At 41.4% G+C, this 14,773-nt stretch overlaps 1 protein-coding gene across 1 annotated transcript in view; it reads right to left on the bottom strand.

The window, feature by feature from the left end:
• The window catches only part of LOC139564180 (thrombospondin type-1 domain-containing protein 7A-like), a 110,577-nt gene that overhangs the window by 46,819 nt on the left and 48,985 nt on the right, over positions 1 to 14,773 (bottom strand). The window contains exons 5-8 of the mRNA XM_071383440.1: positions 13,197 to 13,265; positions 9,407 to 9,562; positions 8,510 to 8,713; positions 1,837 to 2,031 (exon numbers count right to left, since the gene is read on the bottom strand). Of these exons, the coding sequence (XP_071239541.1) occupies positions 1,837 to 2,031; positions 8,510 to 8,713; positions 9,407 to 9,562; positions 13,197 to 13,265 (624 nt within the window). The remainder of the gene's footprint in view (positions 1 to 1,836; positions 2,032 to 8,509; positions 8,714 to 9,406; positions 9,563 to 13,196; positions 13,266 to 14,773) is intronic.

Consider the following 14,773-nt stretch of genomic DNA (forward strand, 5'->3'; position numbering starts at 1 on the left):
AGTTAGATTTGGGTATGTCATTTTAGGCGAATTCTTTTTTTAAAAAGGAGCGGGTCCTTAATTAAGAGTTTTAACTGTCATACCCCATCAGAAGCTAAAATATAAGCTTGTTTAACTCTAATGTTTATAAACAAAGTAAATGTAAACAAACACTGTACAGCCTCAATACAGGTTTAAAACCATACTTTTGATATTATGGATAATCAATCCTTGCATCCATATCTCTGTCTATACATTTTAGAGTGGTTACATTTCTCCAGCCCCATCCCTCAGCATTTTACTGAAACAGTGACGGGAGTACACTTTTTTTTATTGTTTCAACAATGATTTGCCCCTTTAAATCATCTACCTAACACTCTATGCTAACAATATCCACTACTCATCACCTACTACTGCTACTACTACTACTACTATTACTGCTACTAATAGTACTACTACTACTACTACTATTACTGCTACTAATAGTACTACTACTACTACTACTATTACTGCTACTAATAGTACTACTACTACTACTACTACTGCTACTACTACTAGTACTATTAAACATTTTAAAGATAAAAATGGAATGTACCTAAAAGCTTTGGAAACTTTGGCACCCTTGAAAGACCTTTGGAAAACATTGATATAGAATGTTAAAATTCTCCCATCAAGATATGAGAATGTGTAAATACATTTGAAGAATGAGTTATACTTACTTACTGTACAACAACAAAACCAAAAGCAACTACTTCTTTCACTACATCTATTGTTACTAGGATTTTAAATCAAACCTACGGTGCCCAAAGGTTGTTGAGGTATAACTACAGTAAAGTCTATAAACATTGACAGAAATCCAATTATTTTGTCATTTGCCAACATATCGCTAAGGTTAGATGTAGCTAACAGCTAGTTTCAATCACAAGGGTTACCCTCCATCACTGTGATCCATGCCACTACCATTGCAGTTACTGTGGGGAGGTAAACAACATGCAGATCAACTTTTAGCCAAAGGTTTCAATGAAAACAAAAAATCTTAGTGACAGACATAGGTACAGACAGACAGACAAACAAACAGACAGTAACAGACAAAGGGACAGACAGACGGACGGACGGACGGGCGGACGGACGGACGGACGGACGGACAGACAGACAGACAGACAGACAGACAGACAGACAGACAGACAGACAGACAGACAGACAGACAGACAGACAGACAGACAGACAGACAGACAGACAGACAGACAGACAGACAGACATGAACAAACAGTAACAGACAGCGGGACAGACATACAGTAACAGACAGTAACATACAGCAACAGACAGAGGGACAGACAGACAGGCAGTAACAGACAGTAACATACAGAGGGACAGTAAAAGACAGGCAGTAACATACAGTAACAGACAGAGGGACAGTAAAAGACAGTAGCAGACAGTAACATACAGTAACAGACAGAGGGACAGTAAAAGACAGGCAGTAACATACAGTAACAGACAGAGGGAAAGTAAAAGACAGTAGCAAACAGTAACATACAGTAACAGACAGAGGGACAGTAAAAGACAGTAGCAGACAGTAACATACAGTAACAGACAGAGGGACAGTAAAAGACAGTAGCAGACAGTAACATACAGTAACAGGCAGAGGGACAGACAGACAGGCAGTAACAGACAGTAACATACAGAGGGACAGTAAAAGACAGTAGCAGACAGAGGGACAGCCACTTTAAAGGACAGTGTGACTTGAAAGCTATACAAAGAGAAAGACCCACTTAACATGGTAAATGAACACTACAGTAGATATACAATACAGACCGTACAGAACGGTACACCATCTACAGTATATAGTTTCATAGTCACCTTCGCCAGCGTTGTAGGCCAGTACGGAGCGGGTCCTCAGCTGCTTGCCCTCGATGGTTTTACTGGAACAGGTTTGGGAGCAGGAGGACCAGGAGGTCCAGTCGCTGAGGACACAGTCCTTAGGGCAAGGCACATCACAGGCGATGGGCTCAGGGGCAGGGGCTCCCCCACACAGCTCCTTGTCCACCATGTCACCTGGGTGGCACAATAGAAAACAATAATTGATTGAACTGTTATATACTTTTTCAATACAGAAAAAAATCTCAAACAAAAACAGAATCTGTAATTGTACTACACTTTATATAACTTAGCAGACTCTTATCCAGAGCAATTAGGGTTAAGTGCCTTGCTCAAGGCACATCGGTAGATTTTTTTGCCTGGTCGGCTCGGGATTCAAACCACGAGGCTGACTGCCACCCTCCATTATAATGTCTACAATATGATAAACCACACTACAATTTTCTGGTCCATTGGTGGGGTTGTTTGTATATTGTTTCCTTAGTGTCATTGAATGCTAATCAATTTCAACCCATACAATTCATTAACACAGACGTTCAACTTGATCTGTTGTCTTCCTTCTGACATCACAGCTAGATCAAATGTTTGGTAACTGTTTAATAACGTGCTGGGTTAAGGTTATCGAGGATAATCTGTACAACATATTAATAATGACGTCGCTATTCTCTACGCAACTCGATCTGAATACTGAATTAGCTTTGGACATAGTAAGTACAAACTCACACGGGACTTAAACATTTTTCACTTACATATTTATGATTCATGACCACTTAAGTGGGTTACACTATTAAGCCACATATTCTGTATGTGCTTTTAACAGGTTAACATTTTAGTGTAGTGGGCTAAATCAGGGTCACACAAACAAATCTACTTTGAAACAAAAGTATATTCCTCACACAGATGGTTATGAGCTCACAGTCACCTGTACCATGTCAGATATAGAGTTGAAATGTGTAACACTTTGAGTTTGCATCCCAATATTACACTTCATATACATCACAGAAGACTGAAATATAACCAAACCGTTTGACATAGATACACCGGATTTTCTGTTGTTAAAAAAAAAGAAAAGTGTATTCATTATGAAATTAGGAAGAATATTAGGAAAGGGCTACCATGTTGCAATGAACTGAATTCAAGACACTTCAAAAACAAAACGAGCAACACAATGGCTCGGCAGAGTAAATATGGATCTTTCGACGGTTGGTTTTTGCAATTTCAGGCTGAGGATGAGTTGAGCTTCAAACCCTCCGATCGGCCCGCCTTTACATTAAGATGTCACTTTGAGGAGCATTCAGGGAACCAATCGTGACTGAACCGAGACAGTGTGGAAATGCGAAGTGACAAGGAAACTCAGTGGCTCTCACGGTGGCAAAAACATGAACGAACAGAACACCCTTTATTAGAAAAACTCCAGGCTTAGTGAACTGAGAAAAACAGTTCCTTTTAAATTAGTCAGAACAGTGAATATCAGTATATATCAGAAACGCTCAGTATCGACAGTGGAGTTTCAATGACATTTGTATAGACTTTTGTCTGCGGTGTGGCTGTTTGTTGTTGGTGTGGCAGTTTCATAAAATTCAACCTCAGTACGGCAGACAGACATTGAGCCCAAAGTCTCTAGGGCAAAAAGTAGCACAAAATCATAACACAACAAATATCAGTGGAGACAGGGGGAATCGGTCAACGCCAGTCAAGATAGGTAGAAAAACACAAAGAGGTTGTGCCTCTCACAGAGCTTCTAGGAAGACATCACCTGACCTGGCAATAACCCTGAATTCCACTAGTGGATGTACAGTGGGGAGAACAAGTATTTGATACACTGCCGATTTTGCAGGTTTTCCTACTTACAAAGCATGTAGAGGTCTGTAATTTTTTATCATAGGTACACTTCAACTGTGAGAGACAGAATCTAAAACAAAAATCCAGAAAATCACATTGTATGATTTTAAAATAATTAATTTGCATTTTATTGCATGACATAAGTATTTGATCACCTACCAACCAGTAAGAATTCCGGCTCTCACAGACCTGTTAGTTTTTCTTTAAGAAGCCCTCCTGTTCTCCACTCATTACCTGTATTAACTGCACCTGTTTGAACTCGTTACCTGTATAAAAGACACCTGTCCACACACTCAATCAAACAGACTCCAACCTCTCCACAATGGCCAAGACCAGAGAGCTGTGTAAGGACATCAGGGATAAAATTGTAGACCTGCACAAGGCTGGGATGGGCTACAGGACCATAGGCAAGCAGCTTGGTGAGAAGGCAACAACTGTTGGCGCAATTATTAGAAAATGGAAGAAGTTCAAGATGACGGTCAATCACCCTCGGTCTGGGGCTCCATGCAAGATTTCACCTCGTGGGGCATCAATGATCATGAGGAAGGTGAGGGATCAGCCCAGAACTACACGGCAGGACCTGGTCAATGACCTGAAGAGAGCTGGGACCACAGTCTCAAAGAAAACCATTAGTAACACACTACGCCGTCATGGATTAAAATCCTGCAGCGCACGCAAGGTCCCCCTGCTTAAGCCAGTGCATGTCCAGGCCTGTCTGAAGTTTGCCAATGACCATCTGGATGATCCAGAGGAGGAATGGGAGAAGGTCATGTGGTCTGATGAGACAAAAATAGAGCTTATTGGTCTAACTCCACTCGCCGTGTTTGGAGGAAGAAGAAGTATGAGTACAACCCCAAGAACACCATCCCAACCGTGAAGCATGGAGGTGGAAACATCATTCTTTGGGGATGCTTTTCTGCAAAGGGGACAGGACGACTGCACCGTATTGAGGGGAGGATGGATGGGGCCATGTATCGCGAGATCTTGGCCAACAACCTCCTTCCCTCAGTAAGAGCATTGAAGATGGGTCGTGGCTGGGTCTTCCAGCATGACAACGACACGAAACACACAGCCATGGCAACTAAGGAGTGGCTCCGTAAGAAGCATCTCAAGGTCCTGGAGTGGCCTAGCCAGTCTCCAGACCTGAACCCAATAGAAAATCTTTGGAGGGAGCTGAAAGTCCGTATTGCCCAGCGACAGCCCCGAAACCTGAAGGATCTGGAGAAGATCTGTAGGGAGGAGTGGGCCAAAATCCCTGCTGCAGTGTGTGCAAACCTAGTCAAGAACTACAGGAAACGTATGATCTCTGTAATTGCAAACAAAGGTTTCTGTACCAAATATTAAGTTCTGCTTTTCTGATGTATCAAATACTTATGTCATGCAATAAAATGCAAATTAATTACTTAAAAATCATACAATGTGATTTTCTGGATTTTTGTTTTAGATTCCGTCTCTCATAGTTGAAGTGTACCTATGATAAAAATTACAGACCTCTACATGCTTTGTAAGTAGGAAAACCTGCAAAATCGGCAGTGTATCAAATACTTGTTCTCCCCACTGTATATGTACAGCGTGTGTCCTGTGTGAGGTGAGGTGACAATGTAATGTAGGATGTTTCAGTTTTTCCGAATTTGTAGGATGATAAGAGGTCGTTGTCAAAGGAGTATCGTAGGTGTATGATTTGGACTCAATCCATTACAGTGCCTGTATCTTTCTCTGTGTATCTCTTCGATATCTCTCTATATCTCGTTCATAACGCTCAAACTAGGAATGGCGACTATACCTGGGATTGATAACATAGCATCTTTGTCAATCACACACACATTCTGAAATCTGCTGAAAAACCCAGACAGCATCTCTCTGCAGCGGCTGCCATTGTCTTCAGTCAAACATTCTTCAGTAGTAAAGTGGAGCAGTAAAACCACGAAGCTGCAAAGTTAAGGGAGTCCCCGAGACTCAGGGCCAGAGAGAATTGATTTGATTTAGTGCGAGCAGGGTTTAATTGCTCTGGCTGAGAGAGTGAAAAGGGGGAGGGCAATATGTGGCTATGCTGAGCTAGGGAAGTGTTAAAGGAGACGGGGAGGGGGATGTGAGGTGGGGGAGGGCGTCTGGAGAGAACTCCATGATAAATGGCAGCCATGATAAACGGCAGGGCGGCTAACCACCATTCTCTCTCTAGTCGTACCCAGCTCTTCACTCAGTTACAGTATAGCCATATGTTAGAGGGTTGGTAGAGAGGTCACCTTGAGCAACATCTGATTTTTTATCCAGAGGGTGAGACCCTGATTTAAGGCATCAGCATGCTTCAGTTCGGCTGGTGCCTAGCTGAACTCGGTTAGCCAAACTAAATGAGTGTGCTCGCATTCTCCCTTAAAAGACCTTCGCTTGAAAAACAAGAAAAAGTGTCTGTTTGTCCATTTTGAAATGCCGTAGCCAGTATACATTTACTCAAAATAATCCGAATTAATCTAAGATAAATCTTAGCCACTCAATTTTACATCTAACTAAGATGTTTGGTGCAGTATTTCTCAATCAAAAAATGTGCTTGAAAATTAGTCGCCTTTATTGAAGACTCTCTTCTGTTGACCAATCATCGACGAAGGGGGCGTAGACTTCGGCTCCGAACTTGCCTCCATAAAAAATTGTATGTGCCCGAACAGCCGAAAAAACCCTCACCGAAGTTCAAAATAAACAAAAATGTCAAAAAAAATTGTCATAATATACGGTGCATTCGGAAAGTATTCAGACCCCTCGACTTTTTACTTTTTCCCACATTTTGTTACGTTACAGCCTTATTCGAAAATGTATTCCATATTTTTTTTCACTCGTCAATCTACACACAATAACCCATAATGGCAAAGCAAAAACTGGTTTTTAGAATTTTTGCAAAAGTACATCATTTTTAAAATTAAATATCACATTTACATAAGTATTTACTTTTTGAAGCACCTTTGGCTGCGATTACAGCCTCGAGTCTTCTTGGGTATGACGCTACAAGCTTGGCACACCTGTATTTGGGGAGTTTCTCCCATTCTTCTCTGCAGATCTCAAGCTCTGTCTGGTGGATGGGGAGCGTTGCTGCACAGCTATTTTCAGGTCCCTCCAGATATGTTAGATCGGGTTCAAGTCTGGGCTCTGGCTGGGCCACTCAAGGACATTCAGAGACTTGTCCCGAAGCCACTTCTGCATTGTCTTGGCTGTGTGCTTAGGGTCATTGTTCTGTTGGAAGGTGAACCGTAGCCCCCGTCTGAGGTCCTGAGCACTCTGGAGCAGGTTTTCATCAAGGATCTCTCTACTTTGCTCCGTTCATCTTTCCCTTGATTCTGACTAGTCTCCCAGTCCCTGCCACTGAAAAACATCGCCACAGCATGATAATTCCACCACCATGCTTCACCGTAGGGATGGTGCCAGGTTTCTTCCAGACATGGCATTCAGGCCAAAGAGTTGAATCTTGGTTTCATCATGCAGAGAATCTTGTTTCTCATGGTTTGCGTGTCTTTAGGAGCCTTTTGGCAAACTCCAAGCGGGGTGTCATGTGCCTTTTACTGAGGAGTAGCTTCCAGTTGGCCACTCTACCTTAAAGGCCTGATTGGTGGGGTGCTGCAGAGATGGTTGTCCTTCTGGAAGTTTCTCCCATCTCCACAGAGGAACTCTAGAGCTCTTGGTCACCTCCCTCACAAAGGCCCTTCTCCCCCGATTGCTCAGTTTGGCTGGGCGGCCAGCTCTAGGAAGAGTCTTGGTGGTTCCAAACTTCTTCCATTTAAGAATGATTGAAGGAGGCAACTGTGTTCTGTGTGCAACTGTGTTCTTGGGGACCTTCAACGCTGCAGAGATCTTTTGGTACCCTTCCCCAGATCCAGATCTGTGCCTCGACACAATCCTGTCTCGGAGCTCTGCGGACAATTCCTTCAACCTCATGGCTTGGTTTTTGCTCTGACATGCACTGTCAACTGTGGGACCTTTATATAGACAGGTGTGTGCCTTTCCAAATCATGTCCAATCAATTGAATTTTCCACAGGTGGACTCCAATCAAGTTGTAAAAACATCTCAAGGTTAATCAATGGAAACAGGATGCAATTGAGTTCGAATTCGAGTCTCATAGCAAAGGGTCTGAATACTTATGTAAATAAGTTATTTCTGTTTTTTATTTTTAAGAAATTTGCAAACTTCACTTTGTCATTATGGGGTATTGTTGTAGATTGATGAGGACACCTTTTTATTTGATCAATTTGATAATAAGGTTGTAACGTAACAAAATGTGGAAAAAGTCAAGGGGTCTGAATACTCTCCGAACGCACTGTATGCACAAACTTTTCCGAACTGTTTCGGCTGGGAAGCATGCGGACACCTTTATTCATCACAGATGTAAATAGTTAATCTGGAAGTGGTGAGCTACTCTTGGGGGGGATCAGGGAGCTGAGCTAACAATGTGGTGAATTCTGAGCATAATAGTAAGTCAGAATACTATAGTACAGTTTTATTGTACTATGCTAGCTTAGCAGGCATAACTGGTTGAAATAACGTCTTAATGACAACATTTCAACCATTTTCTGGTTGTAACGACGTCATTTCAGTCAGTTTTGCCTGTTGGCTGTGTTATACATGAATTAGTCAAGCAAACGTCCACTGAAAATAAAGGACTCTATAATGTGCAGTAACCAAATCAATAAACCTATAGACTGCAATCACAGAGCTTAATCTACAATCACACAGCAACGATTATGGAGACTGAGTTTAACGGAATTAACGAAGGAAAAATCCAATTGAAATAATCTTTAGCCGATAATTAGTTATTAACATGATTTTCCTCACCGGTGCTGTTGACACACTGGACCTGAGGTGTCTGTGTCCCGGAGCCACACGGCAGCTCCCCGTCGGGGATACACTCATCCAGTCTGACCAGGCGCCAGTCCCAGCAGCTGGGTTCGTCACATGGGACAGCCTCCACCAGGTGAGGGCAGTTCCCTGGTCCTCCTGTTGGCTCATTGCTGATCTCCCGTTTCCTCAGTTTAAAACCTGCCGAATGGAAAAATACACATAATTCAATTTAATATGAAAAATGTAGAATGAAAAATTATTTTTCTCCTTTGGAATTGATCTCTTCAACAGCTCTCTCGAAATGGAATAATAAGATATGTTACTATGATAAGACTGGGATTAGTGTACAAGTGCAAGCAAGTAATTGCCTAGTTAATTGTTTGCACTTTAACACATACTGTGATCAAATTGACCAAACATTGATACAAACGAGAGGATTTCATTGCGAAGAGCCAGCGTGTAATTATCATGTGGGTGTTGAACCACTCACAGATGTTAGATACTACATTTATGCCAGAATATGTTTGTTTAAGAGGACTTTACGATGGCTACAATAACACCAACTACTATATATTCACTGTTAATTACTGTATAACCTTCTGAAACAGTGCCTTGTTTATAAATGGTTTATAGGTGTTCAGTAGATGTTCAATAACTGTCAACAGCATTTCAATTAACTATCCACTAATCCTAACCCTAGCCCTAACCTTAACCATTATCCCAACCCTAAACTTAACTCTTACGTAACCTTTATTCTAAACTTAACCCTAACCTTAGCAAGCATTTGATTGTTTGTTGATAGTGTGACCATCTGTAGATCATCTATATGGGACTATCCAAATAAAGTGTGATCGACATACAGTAGTCCCACTCGAAGCCTTATCCACACACCTTTCTTCCCTTCTTGGACATCACAGTTCTCATAGGTGCAGGGTCCCCAGGCCCCCCATGGAGACACTTCACACTCGATGGGACAGGGGATGTGACACAGCTGGGACGTGTTGGGGATGGGACCCCCACACAGCTTGCTGTCCACAGGACGGGATGCTAGGGACATGGAAATAAGGGACAGGCATACAAATATACTTACAGTATAGTCAGAAATATACTGATATATTCCCGAAATACTGTATATGTACATTCCCTTATGTATTTATTTTGACAGTAAAGCTAAAACATTACATTTTCAATTTCATTAAAATGATCAAATGTTTCATGAGGCTACAGAACAGAGTGTTACCTTTAATTTAAGGGTATTTCATACAAGTCTGTTTAGAAATTAAAGCACTTGATGTATGTAGTCCCCTCATTTGAGTGACAAAGTTACAGAAGGCACAAATATCATACCCCCAAGAGATGCTAACCTCTCACCATTAGTATTTTGGATGGGGGGGGGGGTATTTATGCCTCTAACTTTCTCACTCATCATTGTTCACGATTCGTTCATGATTATCTGTAATCATGGTACACATGAAATCAAATCAAATCAAAATTGTCAAATGCTTCATAAACAACAGGTGTAGACTAACAGTAGAATAACGGGGCCTTTTCCAACAATGCAGAGTTAAAAATAAAGATACATTATTTACCATTCATTTCTATTGGGCACAACATAATTTGAAACACAACCAAAACAAACTGCAAAAGCTTGATGTAATCATTGTATGCTAGAAATATGGTTTTCATTTATCAACTTTAATACACATACTGTATAAGTGAATTTGTCCGACTACTTGACACCTTCAAATGGGGAGACTAGATACATAAAGTATTTTTTATTTCTTAACAGTAAAACAGATATGTATGAAAAAACCCTCAAACAAAAAGTGACATTCTGTATGAAACATTTGATCTCAAATACAAAATGCTGGAGTATAGAGCCAAACTAAACGTTTTAGCTTTACTGTCCAAACAAATACTTAGGGGATTGTACATACTAACATAGTCATACTAACATAGTCATACATATACTGATATATTCTGAAATATTACGATATACCCAGACAAATACAGAGAAATAGATGAACAAATATACTGAGAAACAGATGAACTGTTAGATTAGATACAGCAGTGGTATTTAAGTATTTTCTTGGAATCGACTGAGTATATTTTCCATTTGTCTCTTTGATCTTATCCCGTACTTGTCTTTATGCAGAATGTTTACTAGTGTTCTTGGTTATGATAATGCAGAGGAAAATGCAAAATGGAAAAAAACGTTGGTTTTTACTTCAATGCACGCCTGTAGCCTAGTGGTTAGAGCGTTGGACTAGTAATCAAAAGGTTGCAAGATCGAATCCCTGAGTTGACGAGGTAAAAATCTGTTGTTCTGCCCCTGAACAAAGCAGTTAACCCACTGTTCCTAGGCTGTCATTGAAAATAAAATAAAATTCTTAACTAACTTGCCTAGTTAAATAAAGGTTAAACAAAAAACAAGGTCCCAGAAGAGAGCACATGAAACCCACAGTAAAGGTCTACAGTCTGTGAAGTGCTGTCATTTCCCTTTGTTTTTCGCCCCACTGTTAACATACTGTTAGCATTTCAGGGTGATAAATGAACTCTGATGAACCTATCAGCGCAATCTAACACTTGAAACAGGCCCACCGCTCTCACTGAAGACACATGAAGGCTGTACCGAAGGTGTGAAAGAGCTGCAGTGTCTCCTCTCATACATATTCTATGAAGAATAATCCGGTGCTATGATTCCCCTGTTGTAGCGCTTCAGATTTAGAAGCTGTGTACACGATGCATATATTCCCGCAGAGGAACTTCTCTTCACGCAAAGCAACAAAAGAGAGATTGTTTTTCTCGGCAGGAGGATAAGTGAAGCCGACTGTGAGACGCCATTTTCTGGATGTTTCTTAAATGCACTTGAATAAATGGGTTTGTTTGAAAGTTGGAGTGGAAAGTTGGTGAGTGGTTTTGTGTGTCTGTCACATCAAAGCTGTTTTGGAACAAAAGCACAGTGCTGGTTGTTCTGGTTGATGCAACAAAGGCTCTTGATCTCCTAACAGATTGTCCAAAGCAAAATCCACTACCATTGGCTACACTGTCAAATTTACACCCCTCAGCCACAGCATATGAACACACACACGCACAGATGCAATGTTCAGAGGCACGTGGGCACACATGTGAACACGAACAGACGTACACACACACACATGCACAAATGCACGTACGCACACACTTGCACACACCTGTATATGTGCACACACACGTACAGACACTCAATCTATGATCCAAACACACGTACAGACACTCAATCTATGATCCAAACACACGTACAGACACTCAATCTATGATCCAAACACACGTACAGACACTCAATCTATGATCCAAACACACGTACAGACACTCAATCTATGATCCAAACACACGTACAGACACTCGATCTATGATCCAAACATTGCATCAACGGTTGCAACACTTTCAATCAATTACACTTGTACACAAACACACTTTCTCACTAAGCCGGATGTGAAGATCAAGATGTCCTCACACGTCTCTCTGCCTAAGTCTGACAGCTCCAACAATACATTCAGTGCTTCGAGTCTTATCAAGTCAAGAGAGCTGAAAAATAATTATACCGAGCGTATAAAGCACAGCTTTGAAATTGATATGCAAAAGGAATTATTCCCTTACAAATGGTCAAATACTGCATTTGGTAAGCCTGATAATCCTTGTATTATTAGTGTGCAGAACAGACTTAAATCTAAGTACATCAATCCATTCTGAATAGAAATTGTCGACCAATAGATTAGTGGTGTTTGTGATAAAGAAAAACCCAGTATCTTCATTACACGACTTATACAATGTGCTTGTATTTCCTGCATTGTATTGAAGCTACAATAACAAATGTCCCTACCGCAACTAATGTGAGTGCTGCTTATTGTGTGCCAGAGCAGAAAAACAGGGGGGAAACATCTTACAGATGCTTTGCATATTCCATTTGGAAAAACAACACTGAGTTATTTCACCATTCCCACAAAAGCTTAAAAACTTGTCCCGATGTGCCAGGCAAATACTTTGTTGTCCTTTTTCCGTACCACTTCTTGAAACCGTTTATGCTCAAACTTAGTTGAAAACGCATGTTGGTGTTTCAGAAAACGACACTACTTGAGACGCAAAATCTGCGGAGAGGCCAACCTATCAAAACACTGTCATAGTATCATCCATCAAAACAGAAATGCATGCTAACAGTACATACTTCAATTGAGAAACATTATTAGGAATGGAAAGGAAAAAAGTAGAACAGAGAAACAGCAAGGAGGAGAAGAATGCAGAGAGAGGAGGTTCGGATTGGTCTAAAGCACCTACAAGGCAGAGAGAGGAGGTTCGGATTGGTCTAAAGCACCTACAAGGCAGAGAGAGGAGGTTCGGATTGGTCTAAAGCACCTACAAGGCAGAGAGAGGAGGTTCGGATTGGTCTAAAGCACCTACAAGGCAGAGAGGGGAGGTTCGGATTGGTCTAAAGCACCTACAAGGCAGAGAGGGGAGGTTCGGATTAGTCTAAAGCACCTACAAGGCAGAGGAGAGGTTCGGATTGGTCTAAAGCACCTACAAGGCAGAGAGAGGAGGTTCGGATTGGTCTAAAGCACCTACAAGGCAGAGAGAGGAGGTTCGGATTGGTCTAAAGCACCTACAAGGCAGAGAGGGGAGGTTCGGATTGGTCTAAAGCACCTACCTGTAACTTCAAAGCTGATGGATAGAAGAGGGGGAACACTAGGCTTCTGCTGGTTTGAGGTCTGACCCTCTGCAGGCACAGGGAGATACAACTATTAGCAACACTGTCACTGGAATGGGAGAGGGTTTTGGAAGTTGAGGCATACGTTAAGTGCTGTTACAGGAGTCTAGCGGTTTTCCAATATGAGAATGAGGCTTGTAGAAAGAATAAGGATGGGAAGCGCTGCAGGGATACACTTGTCGATCTTTAAAAATGTAGATTGAAGGTGCTCTAATAAGATCAGTCTAGTTACCCCTAGAAACTGATCAACAGTCAGTTTTGGATTTTCCCCTCTAGAATGGTTAAGGTTTGGATTTAGGGAGGGTAAGGTGATCCTGGACCTGTGTTTAAGGATGTGTTCTTCTAGGAGCGTGGTGATTTAGTTTATGCATGCAGTGGTGGTTGCTGCAGACTTCACTGGGGCACTGTCTGCCTGTGTCTGCCTCTATCTATGTGCCAGCTGGGGAGATTACCCCCCTGATGGGGAGGAAGAGGAATCCTGCGCCAGGAAGATAAGAACACTCTCCCTTCTAACTCCCACACACACGCACACGCACACACACATGTGGGAACACAAACATACACATACATTTAATCAAAATCATTAGTACATTCTCCTTTAATGTCAGTCAGTCTTTAACTGCATACCAAAGCAACGTGTGTTTCAACATGCAGGAGGAAAAGATGTGGTTTCAGTATCTATGGTTAGAAGAGAGATAGAAAGAGAGAGAGAGACTGTTGTCAATGCAAAGAAGCCCAAACTGCGGTAGTGACGTAAAGACATACGACAGTAGTAGAGGCAAGCATTTACTCAGAAACTATTCACACCCTGTGTGACAGCCTGAATTTCATATTGATTAATTTGAGATTTTGTGTCACTGATCCACACACAATACCCCATAATGTCAAAGTGGAATTATGTTTATTAGAAATGTTAATATATTCATAAAAAAAAGCTGAAATGTCTTGAGGCAATAAGTCTCCAACCCTTTTGTTACGGAAAGCCTAAATAAGTTCAGGAGTAAAAGTTTGCTTAACAAGTCACATAATAAAATGCATGGACTGCAATAATAGTGCTTAACATGATTTTTGAATGACTGTCTCATTTCTGTTCTCCATACATACAATTATCTGTAAGGTCCCTCAGTTGAGCAGTGAATTTCAACCACAGAGATAAGGGAGGTTTTCCAATATTTCACAAAGAAGGGCACCTATTGGTAGATGGGTAAACGAAAGTAGACATTGAGTATGAGCATGGTGCAGTTAATTACACTTTGGATGATAAATCAATACACCCAGTCTCTACAAAGATACAGGCACCTTTCCAAACTCGGTTGCCCGCGAGGAAGGAAACCGCTTAGAGATTTCTTAGGGAGTCTGTTGGGATTTCACCATGAGGCCAATGGGGATTTTAAAACAGTTAAAGAGTTTAATAGCTGTGATAGGAAATAACTGAGGAGGGATCAACAACATTGTAGTTACGCCAAACTACTAACATAAACTTCCGGCGCCGAACAGGATGGCTGCCTCGCTTCGCG

This window comes from Salvelinus alpinus, chromosome 35 (assembly GCF_045679555.1).
Source record: "Salvelinus alpinus chromosome 35, SLU_Salpinus.1, whole genome shotgun sequence".
Taxonomy (NCBI): Eukaryota; Metazoa; Chordata; class Actinopteri; order Salmoniformes; family Salmonidae; genus Salvelinus; species Salvelinus alpinus.